This window comes from Pteropus vampyrus, unplaced genomic scaffold (assembly GCF_000151845.1).
Source record: "Pteropus vampyrus isolate Shadow unplaced genomic scaffold, Pvam_2.0 Scaffold102, whole genome shotgun sequence".
NCBI classification, from domain to species: domain Eukaryota; kingdom Metazoa; phylum Chordata; class Mammalia; order Chiroptera; family Pteropodidae; genus Pteropus; species Pteropus vampyrus.
In genome coordinates this window covers 2,111,794-2,130,636 of record NW_011888883.1, presented here as the reverse complement: position 1 = coordinate 2,130,636, position 18,843 = coordinate 2,111,794, and the positions used below count along the sequence as shown (strand labels likewise).

General features: G+C 32.4%; 1 protein-coding gene across 4 annotated transcripts in view; it reads left to right on the top strand.

The window, feature by feature from the left end:
* Positions 1-18,843, top strand: part of DOPEY1 (dopey family member 1) — an 84,686-nt gene that overhangs the window by 27,919 nt on the left and 37,924 nt on the right. For 3 of the 4 annotated variants that reach the window (XM_011364892.2, XM_011364891.2, XM_011364890.2), the window contains exons 6-13: positions 514-612; positions 4,910-5,009; positions 5,765-5,874; positions 6,782-6,890; positions 7,667-7,787; positions 9,474-9,593; positions 11,318-11,432; positions 12,149-12,382. In XM_011364892.2, the coding sequence (XP_011363194.1) occupies positions 514-612; positions 4,910-5,009; positions 5,765-5,874; positions 6,782-6,890; positions 7,667-7,787; positions 9,474-9,593; positions 11,318-11,432; positions 12,149-12,382 (1,008 nt within the window). Of the gene's footprint in view, positions 1-513; positions 613-4,909; positions 5,010-5,764; positions 5,875-6,781; positions 6,891-7,666; positions 7,808-9,473; positions 9,594-11,317; positions 11,433-12,148; positions 12,383-18,843 lie in introns of those variants that run through there. The other variant, XM_023533437.1, reaches the window with a different exon arrangement.

The following is an 18,843-nucleotide window of genomic DNA, read 5'->3' as shown; positions in this document are numbered from 1 at the left end:
GTATATTGCAGCATTATTTATAATAGTAAATGTTTACAAACAGTATAAAGGTCCATCACGAGGAGCCTACTTAAATTAAGTTTTATCTGTGAAATAAAGTACTTCTGTGACCATAAAAAAAATAATGAAGCTCTTTATGTAGTGATAAGGAAAGATCTCCAAAATATTTTTTTTTAAAATAAAGAAGATAGAGTTTGGGATATATGCATATGTGTTTTTATTTACTTATGTTTACAGAAAATATTCACTAGTAATATTTGTTGCTTGCCAAAAGGAAGTTGGGTGGCTGGGAGACAGATGGAAGAGAACCTTTTTATTGTATACTCTTTTATGCACCTTAATTTTTAAATCATCATCATATATTTACCTATTCAAAATAATGTAAATACATTTAATTATTGATAAGATGCTTAGAGGTATATTTTTATGGCAGAAAATGAAGATTTATTACTTCTTTTGGTAAATATTTACCAATGTAATAGACAATAGATATTAACAGCTCTCTTATTTCAGGTAGAAGCAGTAAGTACTTCGGTGCAAGACTCAAGTGTACTTGTACAGAGGAGCACACTGGACCTCATACTCTTCTGTTTTCCATTCCATATGAGTCAGGTAAAATATAAATGCTGTTAATATAAGGCATTCTTTGGAAAAATCATAAATTCATGATGTGTAATTATTTTTTATTGAATCTGATATTTTTGTTTTATAAACCAGCATATAGGAAATAAATTGCTTTTTAAGGAGTGGGACTTTTGAAAACTATGGAGAAAAAAAGATTTATTGGTTTGCATAAGAATGCGGAAATTGAAATAGATTATTTCATACCTTTAAAAAAATGTTCTATGAAAAGCAGGAGGTACTCATTGCTAATGAGCCAAGACTTTGAAATCCAAGCCTACTCAGTTGTCACCTCTGCTGATGTTACCTTTCCTTGGTTTGAGGATTATGTCAGACCCTTAGCAGAGTTGGCTGAATTCGAAAGCCAAATATTTAGTCACCACGACATCCTCTAGTACTTTCATTACGAAAGAGAATAACTTAAATCATAAATGAAGCATTTCATTTCTGGAACTTAATCAGTGTTCTTATTTTTAAAGAAGTCATCTAAATTCTTTTGAGTTCTAAACCTTAACGAGAAGTGATTTAGAACACCTGTACATAGCAGTCAGAATGTGGAACTACATGCCCAACAAAAGTAATGAGAGAATTTCTAACTGGGAAAAATAAGTTTATTTCTTAAAAGTCGTTAGCAGAAAAGACTATTATTTGGAGTTTTGGTAAGAATTGTGGTTAGTAGAGATAGCCAGTGAAATTTCATTACGATTGACCATGTTTTTTTATTACTTTATTCTGTTTTAAATGGAATTATTAATAATTGAAGAATTTTATACTTCATTGCCTATACTGTCTCTAATTGGGACATAAACCACCCCAAGTATCTATTTGGAGACTTTCCATTCTTAAACCTGGGACCTTTATTCTGGCTTTTCACAGAAACGCTCGCAGGGACATCCCAGTGTAGTCTAAATTTAATAGAATAAGGTTGGGTAAACAACTCACAAGGGAAGAATAATTTTTATGTTTTTGTAGGTTTGTAAAAGAAAATGAAGAATATGTCAAAGAAATAAATGAGTCTCAAAAAGTCTAAAATATTTATTATATGGCCCTTTACTGAAAAAAATTTATTGACCTTTACTCTTAAATTTTCTTATTTATTTCCTTGCAAACTTTCAACATTATTAGTCCTTCAGTATACTGATAGTCGACTCACCAGGATCTGAGAAATTAATCATTGTAGACTTAAATTGGGAAGAACTTTACTTGTAATCTCACTAGACCAGTATTTTTCCTTTTTTTCTTTTTCAGCCTGAGCTTGCTTTAGTATTTTCTTGTTATACCACCTCTTTATCCCTACAAACCAAGATTTTTCTCAAGCCTTACTTTCTATAATTTGTATTACGAAAACAATAGCTATGTTGAATGTTTTTTAAAAGTACATACCCTACCCAAGACCAAATTCTAACACTTTTTTTCTTTACTGTACCAAATTATTAGATTACCTGAGAATAAGGATTATGATAAAGTCATATTTGTTCCCCATTTTCCCTCTTTCTGTGTCTTGAATGTAATAGACACTTAGAAATGTTCATTGCAGTTATGACTTGAGAGCCTTAATTAACTTAGTAGCTTCAGCAATTGATTAATTTTTGGCTTTTTTTTCTTAAAAGTTTGCCTTCTTTTTTGTTCTTATTAGGTTCTTTTTCCTTTTTTTTCCATATTAAAAATATATGATAATGTTAGTAATAGTCAAGAAGTAGCTTCTTACTTTCTTAAGAGTAGTAAGATTGTAAGGCTGTACTTTTAAGATTTTCTGACAGTATTTATAATCTACATATCCGATGTTGAATAGATCAACAGTTCTCAAATGCTTTGGTTTCAGACCCCATTATACTCTTTAAAAATATTGAGAATTCTAAAAAATCCTTTGCTTATGTCGCTTAAATCTATCTGTAATATATTGGAAATTAAAACTGACAAATTTTTAAGTATTTACTTATCATTTAGAAGTAACAGTTATCACAGTAGTATAAACATTTTATGAAAATAACTTTTCCAATATATTAAAAAAGCTAGTAGAATAACATTGCTTCATATTTTTGCAAATCTCTCTAATGTCTGGCCTAATAGTAGAAAGCAAAATGCTCATATTTGCTTAATCCGTTGTGATTTTTTTCTTTTGATTAAAGTATATGAAGAAAACCTGATCTCACACTGACGTATAAGTTGGAAAAGGACTATTTCAATAGTCTTTTCTGTTAAAATAACACATTTTTCTTTGATACTTAACCAAAACTTGACAAGCTGCAGTTTTCAAAAATTAGTTTCAATATGAGATCTAAAACCATACCAATGAACTTCTCAACTTCTCATTAAAATCCACTGGCCTGTCTTGCACTTTGAATGGATCTATTACCCATACATTCGTTTTTAACATCATGATTGGTTATTTGTAAAATGTCGATTTACTGAATTATGCAGATCTTCCATATGTTATCACATTTCATTATACAATAACAAACTCACATTTATTACTGTCATCACTGATCCCATCAGTAAAGTTTTTTAGGTATTGAGACACTTTCAAGCTAATTCAGTTCAGTTCAACACAATGCAATTTCAAGCCAAATACAAATTTTCCAAAATTCTAATTTTCTCTTGAAAGCTTAAGTTTTATTTGTAACAATGCATATTGTTTTTCTTGAAGTGACAGGTTCATTTTATTCATTTTTGATAAAATGTCTGCCAGGTGCCCAACCCTGAATAATCATAGTTTGTGTCAGTCATTTTTTGAGGTGAAAGTGGTATTCTGTGAAAAAAGCTGGTAAGTTAGGTCACAATTCAGTCAACACAAGTGCTTTGCCTTCAGACATGTATCATACTTCAGTATCCATCAGTAGTGCTTTATGTGTGCTTCCCATTCCATAACACATAATGTTAGACATACTAAATGGTCAGTATTTGATAAAATAAGTTTTCACTGTTCCATCAACAACATTCTTAGGTGAAACTGGCTTTTTCCTCCCTTTATTGGTTATCTATTTTATTGCAAGTACATAACAGTTTAAAAATACAATTACTACAAGTATATTGGATGCCTCTGCTGTACTGCTTCATTTCTTTGTAAAATGCCAGCACTATCACATGATCAGAGCAAATGTCAACACAGCAGAACAGGCACATAACATCTTGGTATTGCTACGAATATATTTTTTACCTGTGGGCCTCTTGAAAAGGTCTTAGAGATCCGCAGGAGCCCAGGAACCACACCTTGAGAATTGCTTAGATTAACAGACCATCTGGATTTAGATGAGTGACTATGATTTGTCAGCTGTTGATAATCTGTGCTCTGTAACATCTCAGTTATTCCTCTAAGCTTCTTTAAAACAAATAAGCTGGGTGAATCCCTTTTCTGATACTGTCAAGAAACATGGTACAATAAAAAGTTCTCTAGTCTATGATTACTAGAGGTCAGTTCTTTATCCAGCTGGAGCACTAACCAGGCATTTGAATTTAGTACTTAGGCCATGTGAAGCTCTGGTCTTTTATTCTAGCGTGGTTATTAGACTAGTTGATTTCCACACTACTTTCTAATGCTCAGACTCCAAGATTCTGTTCTAAAGTGATTATCTAGTAATATTTTTAAAATTAACAGCAATTAGCTGTCTTCCTTTTATCTTTCTTTTAACTTTACCTCTTTTACCTAATAAAACCAAGTCTCTATTAATAAATCATTTTTTAGGTATCTGTTTAAGGTTATTAGGAAAAATGGGAATTATTTCTCTTTAAAAGATCTGGAATAAAATGAAAAAAGAGGTTAAGATTTCTTAAAGCTGAGTGATAGTTATAAAAGTATTTTTTTTTTTATATTTGAAACACTGCAATAAAAAATTTTTTAAAGAACAAGCAACGAAATACTTAGAATTGATGAAGATAGCGAACTTCTAAAGACTTTATAGTCAGTTGACAACACTATGAATGTGAAAGACTAAAGGCATATATTTCTTGTATTTGTCCCATAGTGCTCTATTTTCTGTTTTGTGTCAGTTTTTGCTAATATCGAATAGGATAAAGAACTTTAAACTGGAGGTTAAAATAATTCAATTAAAATTTTAACTGTTCAACTTAAATAGTTGTGTTACCTAACTTTTCTTATTGTTTCCTAATCTATAAAAGGAAAATAATAATTCCTGAGTTTGAAAGATCAAATGAGATAATGATATATGACAGTGCATGATAAACCCTAAAGTTCTGAATGTATTGTAAGGGTTTTTTTTTTTTTTTTTCAGAGAGAAAAAAATATGGTTTTGTACGTGATTAAATACAACTGCATTCCTAACTTTTTCAGGCCACTCGACCAGATATGATCAGGATCTTGTCAGCAGCCCTTCATGTAGTACTCAGGAGAGATATGTCCCTGAACCGAAGACTTTATGCATGGCTTCTTGGTAGGTGTTTGATATGTGTGGTTTTACCTGGGAGAAGGTGGAGAGAAATTTGCCATACATAAGTATTATCAAGTTCTGTGTGTGTTCCAAATGAAGAAACTAAAAATTTGCTTAAATGGACAATAGAAAATATAAACAATATTAATTGTGTATTGTATGAAGAAATTCAGAAGCTTCTTAGTTGAAGAGGCTATTTTAATCCATAGGTTATGTTCCCTTTGACAAGACATTTTTGCCCTTATAAATTGAGATTGTTATACAATAAATATGTAGACAAAGAAGGATAAATTAATAATCAAAATAATGACATAATTCCTAAAACTTTGAAGTCATCAAAGGAATCAGGACTAGAACTACAGCCCCACACATGGTGCCAGTCTCCCATTCAGATAGTAAAGCATTGTGTGCACTTTGTTCTTCCATACTTTTTATGATGTTTGGCCTGTCTTCACAACTCCTTACCACCCCAAGTGAGAGGACATGGTATCACTTAATTTGGATTTGCTAATCTTCAGTTATTTCACTATTCATAAGATTTAGGGAGGAAAAAACAGGAAAAGTCTGGAAGAATACTATGATACATATTGAATTGGTTTCCCTTTATTTAACTATCTAAAATAATCTCTCTTGCTGACATTGATTGGGCTACTAATTGGTAAGTGTTCAGTGCTGTTTTTGAGATATTTGCAGTTTCAGTGTTTAGTGAACAGTAGTTTTGAGAATTTTAATTTATTTTGCAACTTATTTCCATGGAGGTTTTGATAACAACGGTGCTATCATAGGACCCAGAAGCACAAGACATAGTAATCCTGAAGAACATGCCACTTACTACTTCACTACATTTTCAAAGGAATTGTTGGTCCAGGTAATGAATGTTTTCATTTATTTTTTTGGTTACTGCTTGACCACTAGAGTTAACTCAGTGAGTATAAGGCAAGGTCCTGCCTTAATTGAATTAATTCACAGTTGAAGGGGTGAAGACAAGACTTCCTAAGAATGACTATAACAAGCAAATGACTACATTAAAATGAATAAGTAATCATAAGCTAGACTCATTTCTGTGTAAGTCCAAAGAGTTTTTTTTAGTTTGTTTGCATGACTTTATTAAAACATAGTTACAGCTTCTCATCTATCTGCTGAATGAAAATTGGAGCTTTTCAAAAATGGGCCAGGACCTTTGTTATTTCCTCTGAAGCCCCAGGGAAATTTGGGTTGCAACAGAAATCTAAATGTTTGGTAAAAGTACTGTTGTAATGGAAATGTTAAAATGATTCATAGGCTTATTTCATATTATTCAATTATATTTAGTCAGGATATCTCAAAATAAACTAAAATAATACTTGGTATCTGAAGCATTTTAAAATGAATGAGGTTATAAGAATATAGTTGGTTTTGAGTCAGCAGTGGGAAAATAATTGTATACTAGCAAATACAGCCATGTGATGTAGCATTATTTGGGGCATGTTGATGATCTTAAATATAATTTTATCTTTCGGGCAAACAATCAAGTAACTCATGAATTTATTTTTCTAGATCTTTCTTTAACTTTCTACTTTTTTCTAGAGAAAATGTAAGCACTTTTTTCTCTTAAGGCAAATGAATTTAACATTTTTCCTCTAGCAGAGGGAAAAAGCCAACTTTAATGAAAAAATTTTAGAAAAGCAATAGGAGATGTAAATCTCCATTACTTGTTTTTAAAAATATTTTTCTTTAGATAAAAATATTTGAATCTGTTTACTTAAATAACTAGTGTACTTTTTCTTTTTTTAAAGGCAATGGTGGGGATCTTACAAGTGAATGGATTTGGAGAAGAAAGCACTTTAATGCAGGATCTAAAACCTTTTCGTATTTTAATCAGTTTACTGGACAAACCTGAGCTAGGTAATATGTACTGTCCTAGGGCATAAAGTCACATGTGGTTGTTTTGTATTGTTTCATAATAAAAATAAGGCAAAGTTATCACTTAGAAAAATTGCTATATTTTGAGGCGGCCTTTGTACGTTCTCAGTAATTTCTTACCTAACATTCACTCTAGAATGTTAAGAAGATACAGCTGTATTTCCAACTGATATGTTATCATTTATCTACTGTGCACTACATCACGAAGAAGTTATTTTGAAGATGTTATCTAAGCTCTTCTTAATCGTGATTAAGTTATTGAAATTGAACCATTTATAATGTGTCATGACTATCTTATAGTTCAGAAAATTCAAGGACTTAATTAACAATATAGTAATATCAGTATTATTTACTGAATACTTATTATATCCTGGGAACTGTGCTACCCACCTTACAAATATTTTTCCTCATCCTTACAACAGTCTTGTAAGTTCGATATTATCATCATTCCAGATGAGGAACTAAATAAAGCTCAATGAAGTTAAATAACTTGTCCAAGGTAATAGAGCCACTGACTGGCAAAACCAGTTTCTCTGATTCTATAATTTCTATTATGTTAACCTATAGTTAAATAAACATTCGTTAAGTTATGTACTATTTTAATGTTAGCTTCTCAAAATGTGAAGTTTAGCTTCTGAAGAAAAACTATTTTTTAAAAAATACTTGTTTTAAAGCATCCTTTAATTGGGCCAATTTTCAGTTAATCATGATTTCCAATGCTAACTAATTATTGTTTTTAATGTGTATATTAATTTTAGGACCTGTAATTCTAGAAGATGTCCTAATTGAAGTGTTTAGAACATTGTATTCTCAGTGCAAAGCAGAACTGGATCTTCAGATGGAACCACCCTTCAGCAAAGATCATGCCCAGTTAAGCAGGTGGATTACCACAATATTAAGTATGACCTAAAGATGTCCTCATTTATTAATATTCATAAAGTGGACACTGCTCTGTGAAGTTTTTGTTTCACTTGAGTACATTCGATTTAAAACATCACTGTATTTTGGTAATATGAACTCTCATAATTAATTGCATTGATCTTTCAAACAGGTATTTACTACACGACTGCTATGTAGTTGAACTACCACATTCTAGGGTTGGTTTTCAATCTCACCAGTTTAGATAACTAAATTTTAGCAGTTAGTGTGAAAATATAGATTCCAGGGAACTTATTCACAGTTAACCAGACTCACAAGAGATTAACTGCCACATGTCAGTTAACAGTGGGAGTTATACCTTACTTGCTAACTAGGCCTGGTCTTTTGCATGGGGTAGTGGCTCTTGGTGACTTCTTAACACATTCAGAAGACCAAATCATAGATCAGAAAAAGACTTGAACACAGAGATAAGTAAAATAAAAAGCACCACGTGTTCTTGAAAGAATTTTTTTTTCAAGTTATGGTTATTTCTTCTTTCAGGTATATATCTATAAATACAATTTTTTTTTAATGCTGGGATAAGTCATAAAAAATTAGCATAGCCTATTCTCTAACTCAGTGATCGATACATGTTGACAAAGCTTTACTTTTTCATATCTTCTCTACTTTAAACAGCCTACCACTTTTCCAGTCTCATCTATTCTTATATGACAAAGTTTCCAAGACTACAATTTCTTTTACATGATCTTCATTTCGTGAGTGTCTCCTTGGTGAGACTTTGGAGATAAATTGGACTTTCGTAAAACATGCTTTTCTATATTAAGATATTTTGAGGCAGTTTTTGATTTCTGATAAATATAATATCCTGTGATCTTTGTTTGAGAAGTTAAAATTGACTAACCTGGTACTCTATTTCATTTTGTACTCTGCCTGAAAATTTATATTGCCCGTAGAGTATTTAGTCTTTTGTCTTGCAACTTGCCAGATGTATTGACAGTAGCTCATTATATATAAAAACAATTGTTTTCATTGTAAGGTGGGTTGCTGGAGATGGTAGGTTGGATGGATAAATAATAGGCTAAAGGATTCCCACTTGAAATAAGTTATTTTTCCTCATGGGACTTCAATAATAATGGCTTCATACAGTATCTGTTCTTATTGCTATTGTTTTTCAAGCTCAGAATAATAATTAGGTTGGTGACCTAAACTTAACCTATTTAACCTAAACTTAATCTAAACTTAACCTATTTAAGCAACCTAAACTTAACCTATTTAAGCAAATCCTGAACAGCACAGGAAAGCAGACAAAATTATTTCAGAATCAAGGTTGTCAAAACCAAATCATTACTTAGCTTATATGTGCCAAGGGACACGAAATAATTTAATGCCAAATTAACAGGCTTTCAAATTAGTTCAAAAATAACTTCCTGTTCTTTTTTTCTTATGCAAGGCTAATTTTTGATCTTATCATACATTTGAGTTATGAAAACTCAAATTTGGAAAAATACACAAAGTAATGTGAGAGTGGCATTACATAAAAATCTGTTCTAATTTTCTCACTAGCAAGTTTTCTAGCAATTGTCGAGGGATAAGTATTGTACTAACAATATTGTACTTAAATTTAAATTTGAAAAAATAAAGCTAATATTTATTTTTGTTGATATTATTTTTCTTTTCCTTTTTTAGTAAATTAAGGGAAAATAAGAAAACAGCAGAGCTGATTAAAACTGCCAACCTTCTCTTTAATTCCTTTGAGCCTTATTATATGTGGGATTATGTTGCACGTTGGTTTGAAGAATGTTGTAGGTATGTTGAACTGTTTGGTTCATTTTAATTAAATAGCATTCAAAGCCACCCTTTGTTTTTTTAAATTCTTGAGTCTAATGAAAAGAATGTTTATTTATACATTCTACTACTACTACTGACAACTATTATCTAACAACCATGATCTAGCTCTACTCTGTCACTCTAGAATATAGAATTATTGATCATATAATCTTAGAATTGAAAAGTTTAGAGATGAGTAATTCAGTCACCAGCACAGATGAAAGATTTTTCCTCTTCAATCTATAGTAACCCAGTTTTTCTTCGTTGCAGAGAACATAGCACATTTGTGCTACTGCCTCAGCACACATTCCCAAAATGATTCCCACTTTGAATAACAAAAAACCCCTTAGCATCACACTTGTGTTTTTAAAGCAATAGAACCAGCCATATTGTCACTGGTGAGTGATTTAAGCCCTCCACACCTTAGAACATAAATCTTAAAAAATTCTCTGAAAACCCAAGAATACTAGTGAACCTGAGTAGAATCTCTGGATTCTAGCCCAAATCTTCAGAACCAAATTAACTTCTCAAGCCTCAGGAGCATATAGCCAAATAGTATGTATGATCTTTGGATTAGAAATCTTTTAAAAATATAAATGCTGATGTGGTATATTTAATGATTTAGAAAGTTGCTTGTTTATTCAGCAGATATTGAGTACTCAGTTGGAAAGCACCGTGCTAGGCACATAGATGATCTCTGTCTTCAAAGACTTAGTAGTGGAACAAGTAAGACATGTATATGTATATTTCTAGTATTGAATTAAAAGTTATAAAACCTTTATAGAGAGTTTAAAATGTAGGAATATCAAGGAATTAGGGATGTCTTTTGCCACCTGGCCTTCATTTCTACATTCACAAACACACACATTCACCCTCCTTTAGCTAACCTGAACTATTCCCTGAACACACATTAACTTTCATGCTGCGAGCCTTCACTTCTGCTGTTTCTTCTAAAATATTCTTCCCCCTTGCCCATCTGGCAAAGTCCTATACAGACGTAACCCACCTTTCAGTAGCCTTCCTTGACTCACTCAAATCTCCCATCAGAAGTAACTTTTCCTGTATTGTCACATTGTTACATTTCCTGTATTGTCACATTGTTACATCTGTATGCTTATATTTCTGGCTGGTTAGGGAGTGTACCATATTCCTAACTTTGTGTCTTCAGAGTGTAGGGCAGTGTATATAGGATTAATATGTTTTGGTGTGAATGTTGGAGTAATGATCTCTACTACTTGGATCAGAAGAGGCTTCCTGGAGGAGGTAACATTTGATCTCAAACTCTGACGAACGGGTGTACTCTGGACATGAGAGAATGAGGACGGAGGAGGGGGGCAATCTAGGAGAACAAGTTGTTCTAAACAAAGACCCTGAGGTTAGAAATCAAGCAGCACATAATCCATTTTAACTAGGAAATAATATCTGTAGTGGGAACAATAGGAAATAAGTCCCAAAAAGTGAGGTCCATCTATAACACTTGGAACTATAGGATGGGAATTATAAGGAGAAGTTAAGTCTAGGAATCCTGGGGATTTTCCACATGGAGGTACAGTAGTGTCCTGGGGAAAGAGAATATATTTCATCACAAGAACATTACTGTGTGTGTCCCAATGTTGACTTGACCTTCATTAAAAAGATGGTGTTGTCACCTATATTCATTTCACCTGATAATATACTTGATAAAGTGAATTTTGTCCTTTTAGGAGAACACTGCATGCCCGACTTCAGATTGGGCCTGGAGATAGTAGTGAGTCATCTGAGTTACAACTGACCAATTTCTGCTTACTGGTGGATTTTTTGTTGGATATAGTTTCTTTGGTAAGATCACCTTGGTAAAAAATATTGAGGAAATCTAATGTAGTTCAAATATTTCATTTTGGAGACAAATTTTCAAATAAATTTCATCTTTAAAATTATATTGATTTTTTCCCCCTTTTGGCATATCTTTTTTTCATAAAATTCTCCAAATGTTTTATCCTCTGACATATACACACACACACACACAATAAATATATATAAGTCTTATATAATACATGGAATATACTTCATAGTTGCATGTTACTGAAATCTTAAATGTTTAGTATTTAATGGTCTAATGCTGCATTTATATTCATTGATGATTCTTTCTATTAAATGAAGACTGTTGGAAATCTTTTCCCCTTTTCTCTCCTCAATTCTTTGCTTTCTCATTTTGAAGCCTACTAGAAGTATGAGGGTGCTCTGTCAGGTATGATATTCAGCCTGTTTTGTTTTTAAATGATTATATTCACTTTTCTTATAATTTCAGTAATATAGCAAATAAAATTGGGATTATTTTATAATATATACTTTGAAGTACTTAAATTGAGAATTTGAGAATAGAAATTTTATAACTTAAAAATAAAATGACCGTACAATGTTAATTAAGAGCTTGATACATATAAAATATTACAGATGATTAAAATTACTTTTTTTAATAAAGATTAAGTATAAATGAAATAACATAACTTTTAGGTTACACATTGTTTAAACTTTCGTCATTTCACTATTTTCAGGAAACTTATATTGAAATCCAGACAGAACACTTGCCCCAGTTGCTGCTCAGGATGGTTTCTGCCCTGACAAGCCATCTCCAGACATTGCACTTGTCTGAACTCACAGATTCGCTCAGACTCTGCTCAAAGATTCTTAGCAAAGTTCAACCTCCACTGTTATCGGCCAGCACTGGAGGTGTTTTGCAGTTTCCAAGTGGGCAGAACAACTCAGTCAAAGAATGGGAAGTAAAAAAGGTAATGTTAGCTATTAATTTTATTATAGACCAAGTTACAGATGGTATAGACCCTTGAACAACATGGATTCGAACTGTGTGGGTCCACTTATACCCAGATTTTCTTTGATAAATACAAAATTTGGGGAGATTTGCGACAATTTGAAAATACAGGATAAGCCAAGTAGCTTAGAAGTGAAAAAATTAAGAAAAAGACGTCATGAATGCATAAAATATACGTAGATAATAGTCTATTGATCATTTACTACTATAAAACATACACAAATCTATTACAAAAGGTTAAAATTTATCAAAACCTATGAGCACACTTGCAGATCATGTACATGGTACCATTCATAGTGGAGAGAAATGTAAACTGATGCTGTATTAAATCATTACTGCATAAAATTAACTATAGTAAATACTGTACTACTGTAAAGTTTCGTAGCCAACTCATTGCTATTTCAGTGAACTCAAGTGTTGCAAGTGTCCACTTAAAACGCCATGTGATGCTAATCGTCTCTGCATGAGCAATTTCTCTGTCCAATAAATTGCATATTGCAGTAAAAAGTGATCTCAAGATTCTCGTATATTTTTCATTGTTTTTAGTGCAGTACTGTAAACCTCGAATAACGCCATGAGACCCATATGAAATGCCACTAGTTATGCTGGAAGTGCTCCCAAGAGGCAGAGAAATAACATTACAAGAAAAAGTTGAATTGCTTGATATGTACTGTATATTGTGGTTTGCAGCTGTGGTAGCCATTCAAGATAAATGAATCCAGCATAGGACCATTGTTTAAACAACAACAAAGAAATCTGTGAAGCAGTCGCTACAGCTTTGCCAGCAGGAGCAAAATCCATGCACTTTTTATCTTGAAATACTTTTTTATCTCATACTGAAAATGCAGCTTTAACATGGGTGTAAGTTTGCTATAAGAAAAGCAAACTCTAATATATGTGACAACTTAAAGTGAAAGGAAAGTGAAGGATCTAAAGCTGGAGAATTTAATGCCAGCAAAGGGTGGTTTGATAATTTTAGAAAGAGCTTTGTTTTTTTAAAATGCCAAGGTAACAAGAGAAGCAGCTCTGCCTATGAAGAGGCAGCAGATGATTTCCCAGAGGCCATTAAGAAAATCGTTTGAAGAGAAAGGGTATCTGCCTGAACAGGTTTTTAATGGAGATGAAAGTGCCCTATTCTGGTGAAAAAATACCACAAAGGACATCTTTTACTAAGGAAGAAATGTGAGCACCAGGCTATAAGGCAGGAAGGGATAGGCTAGCTCTAGTCTTTATGCAAATGCAGTCAGGTTTATGATCAGGACTGCCCTTATCCATAAAGTTGCTAACCTCTCAGCTTTGAAGGGAAAAGATAAATGCCAGTTGCCAGTCTTTTTGGTTGTACAACAAGAAGGCCTGGACATTGAGAACCCGTTTTTTGGATTGGTTCCATCAATGCTTTATCCTTGGAGTCAGAAAGTACTTTGCCAGTAAAGGCAGTCTGGGACTGCCTTTTAAAGTTCTTTTGATGTTGGACAATGGCCCTGGTCACCCAGAACTCTGTAAGGTCAGTTAAAGGCCTTGAAGTGGTCTACTTGACCCAAAACACAACTTCTCTAATTCAAGCCTCCAGATCAGGGGGTCTATAGGACCTTTAAGGCTCATTACACACAGTTCTCTATGGAGAGGATTGTCAGTGCTATGGAAGAGAACCCCAACAGAGAGAACATCATGAAAGTGGAAGGATTACACCATTGAAGATGTCATTATTATGGGAAAATCTGTGAAAGCCATCAAGCCCAAACAGTAAATTCCTGGAGAAAACTGTGCAGATAATGTATATGACTTCACAGGATTTACAACAGAGCCAATCAGGGAAGTTATGAAAGAGATTGTGGATATGGCAAAAAGGTAGGGGGTGAAGGATTTCAAGATAAAGATCTTGGAGAAATTCAAGATCTAATAGACACCACAGAGGAATTAACAGAAGATGACTTGGTGAAGATGAGTGCTTTTGAGTGCTTCCAAACTGGTGCCAGGCAATTAGGAAGAAGATGTAGAAGAAGCAGTGCCAGAAAACAAATCTGGCAGAAGGGTTCCAAGTATTCAAGACTATTTTTGACTTATGACATGGACCCTTCTTTGATACAGGCACTTAAAACTAAATAAAGCAAATGATGGAAGAGGGATTGGTACCATGTAGAAACATTTTTAAAGAAATAAAGAAATAAACATTTTAAAGAAGTCAGACAGAAATTACAATGTATTTCCATATAGTTATACTGAGTATTCCTGCCTGTCCTGCCTCCCCTTCCACCTTCTTCACCTCTTCTGTCTCTGCCTCCCCTAAGACAGCAAGACCAACCCCTCCTCTTCCTCCTCAGCCTACTCAATGTGAAGATGATGAAGATGAAGTCCTTTATGATGATCCACTTCCACTTACGAATAGAAACTAATCATCATGCCATACAATTATTAATTTATCTGTTCTGTATGTGTATGTCTTAATGTAAAAAGTTTAATAACTGTACGGCAAGAACTGCGTGATGTTTTTGTGTCATTATGGAGATAATGCGTCATCATTATGGAGATAATTTGTGTCATTGCCTAAGTATTCATCCTGTAGGCATAAGATAAATTATATTTAATATAAAATTAATAAGATGTTAGTTTTCTTACTGTTTTATAACTTTGCTTTCAAAGAATTACATTACTGTATAATATGTCTCTCTTGTAATTGAAGAATCCGTGGATCAGCCAATCATCACAGGTAAGTGGTTTTTTTAAAAAGTTAGTGTTTCCAAATCTGTATTATGAATATGTGAATATTAAATGCCATATAAATTTTATAACAATTCTGTAGTGTATAAGCTAAGCTACCATGAAGCAATCGTGTTGATAAAGCAGCCATATTGCTGCTGCTTTGTTATCTGTGCATGAATCATTATACCAGTAAATAATTGTAAATTTATTTTTTAGCATTATTTTTTTTTATCTCTAGTATTAATCATATATATAACATCTGCAGTGTTTTGTGTCATGTAAGACAATATTGTGTAGGTACTGACAGTGTAAACTTACAGTATAAATAAATACAGTAGAGTACTGTATATGTATTTTTTGCTCCTTATGATTTTTCTAAACATTTTCTTTTCTCTAGCTTTATTGTAAGAACACAGTATAAAACATATACTGTGTTCTTACAATAATACACAAATAAAATATGTGTAAATTGACTGTTACTGGTGATTATGCGAATAAAATATGTGTAAATTGACTGTTACTGGTGATGTTTCTGGTCAACAGGCTATTACGTTTTGGGAGAGTCAAAGTTGGATTTTGGGGGCATTGAAGTCTTCCCAACCCCCATGTTGTTCAAGGGTCAGCTGTATATTTCTTCAAAGCAGAACAGTTTCTGAGTAAAATCACTTATATATAACCATTTAAATATTAGTGAATCTTGTCTAGATCCAAATATTGTAGCATTTGGACCATCTTGTAGGCTTTTGGCTCTAGTGCAGTTAAACTGTTTATATCAGCACTTTCCAATAGAAATATGTCAGCAGCATATGTAATTTTAAAATTTCCGGTAGCCACTTTTAAAAAGTAAAAAGAAACAGGTGAAAATTATTTTAATTATATTTTATTTAGCCCTTTATAGCTAATTTATTATAATTTCAATATGTAATCAATATAAAAATTGATGTAATATAAAAAATTAGCTATTTTACATTCTTTTTTGTACTTTCTTCAAAATTCCAGTGTATATGTTACACTTACAGCATATCTTTGTTCAAATGCTAAATTTTTATCAGAAACATTTGAAATTAAAAAAAATTTAGTTTCTCTATCAGATCAGCCATATTTCAAGTACTCAGTAGCCACATGGGCTAATAATACTATATTGGACAGTAGGTTTATAATCTAAACTTTACTGGTCCTTTTCATACACACACACACACACACACACACACACACACACACACACACTAAATTTTTGACATGTCTTAAAATCCAGAATCTTTTTACTCTCCCCAATCTTCTAGATTCTTAAAGCTATTTTATGACATTGAAGAGAATTGTAATAATTCTAATCTGGCATTAGTAACATACTTAAGCACCTATGGAAAAATCAGTAATTTAAGAGCTTTCAGTTTTGTAATATTAAAATATTTTTAGCAAATATTAATGAAAACATTTAATGGAATTATATAGGTACAGTGGCACTATGTTAAAACAACGATTCAAAAATTTCTAGCATATAAAGTTCGTTACCAAAATCTAGGATTTGTATAGTTGCCCTTATTTTTTTTTCAGTTGCTTTTTTATTGTTTTTCTATCTAACAAAATGTATTGTCAGGATAATGTTATGCAGCTATTTCCATCAAATATTAATCCTAAAACTTTTTCCTTGGTCATTCTAAATATTTTGCTCTTCATATATGAAATGAACATTACAGATCCTTAATTTAAATGTATCCCAGGATTATCCTACATAAAATAAAACCAGTTTCTATCACTTTTCTTCCTACCTGCTTATTTTTTATATGTGATGTTATGATACAATTCTGTTGCTGGGAAATTCATTTTGTGTGTTGTTTTTTCTTCATTATGCCTCTAGGGTCTTCTTAAAGTTAAAACTACAATAATATTAGCTGCTTTTGAAGCTTTGCTTTTTATTTGAGTGAGAGTAGGTGAGAGTAGGGAAAAGAATTTAGCATTCTCTCAGTAACATTCAAATATGTGAATATTTACTAAGTAGAAAACATCTGAAGGCCCTTATCTGTTGTTCCAGGTAAGGTAAATGGGAACATAGATTCACAGTAAATGAAATACAATTAAATAGTATACTTTTTTTTTTTAATACTGTGGTTCATTAACCTTAGAGTATGCTTTTCCCTCTCTTTCTGGTTTTCTTCTATGTTCCCAGGACATATATCTTCTTTCCTACTTTTTACTGAAGCACACTGATATTATCTTCACTGAGATGTCTGAAAATTGATCATATTTGAAAGCTGAGGTTATTTTCTGTGTTTTTTTTGAAAGTGTAAGTGAAGGACTGGTTCTTTAAAAAATTATAAATCTCATTTTGTCTCTATGCACTTAGTACATTTCTGTAAAATCAGTGTATTAGATCTCTATACCCAAATGTCCAAAACATGTAAAACCTGTTTTCAGAAAGACATTTTATTTTATTTGTAATATGGAACATACAACTAAATATTATAAATATACGCAAGTTTAACTAAATTTGTAGGTTGAATTCTATTAATGTAATAGTATTTTACGATCCTTATATTTAAAAGTTCAATACAGAAATAACTTTACAGTAATAATCTAATGACAATTTTACCATTTAATATTTTCTAAAAGTATATAAATACAAGATTTTAGTTGGTTGTTAACTTTCAGAGGAAAGAATTGACAAGTTCAATTCTAATAGCCACATCTGACTTTGGCATTATAATATGAAAATTTCTCATACCGTTAACAGATACAGTGATATGCTGTGGTGAAAAGAGCATGAAGTTTAGAATCACCTCATTTGAGCTCTTCTAACTACTAAGCTTGTTTGCTATAAACTTGGACAAGTTGTTTTTTTTTTTTTTTAACTTCCCTGAGCTTCAGTTTTTTTTACCTTTGAAAGAGAGAAAAGAACCTCTCTTCATTCAACGTTCATGCTGCGTCAGGTGCTAGAGGTGAATTAGGCATAGTCTTTGCTCTTCTAAACTCTTTCTTTCTAAGAGACGGACTTTAAACAAATAATTGTACATTGAATTATAGTCGTGATAAATGTATAAAGGAAAATATAGTGTGAGATTAATGTGGAAAATGGGGTGATCTGACATAGATTTGAGGCCAAGAAATTCTTGAGAAAGGCTTATTTGAGTGAAACCCTAGAAGAATTGGAAGTAGGGATGAGGTAAAAAGAAGAGAGCACTTGACAGAGGAAAGAACATTCACAAAGGCTCTTAGGCAGATAGGAGCACAGTGCATACAGGGAGATGCAGCTCTTGAGGCAGGCAGGAGACAGGTCTTAAAGAGACTTTTCACTATATACTAAGGCTTTTACTCTTTATCTTAGGAACAATGGGAGCACATACAAGAGAAAAAGGCAAGTAATATAATCAGATTTGTATATTAGAAAAATTACTCTGGCTGCAGTGTAGAGTATGGATCTGAGAAGCAAAAATGGATATGGGGAGACCTAGGTAAGAGGTGGTGGTAACGTGCTAACAAGATGGTAGGGTAAGACTAATAGATGGATTAGCCATGTATTTAGGAGAAAAAAATCAGTAAGACGTTGTCATGGGTTGGTAAAGGTGATCATTAACATTTACTAAATGTTTGCTAAGTGTTATTTATTATGCCGAGTACTTTATATATCCTGTCTTTCTTAATCTTGTAGCAGCTGTAAAATGTAGGAATTACTGTCACCTCAGTTACACAGATGAGGAAACTGAGGTTCGGAGGTTAAGTAAC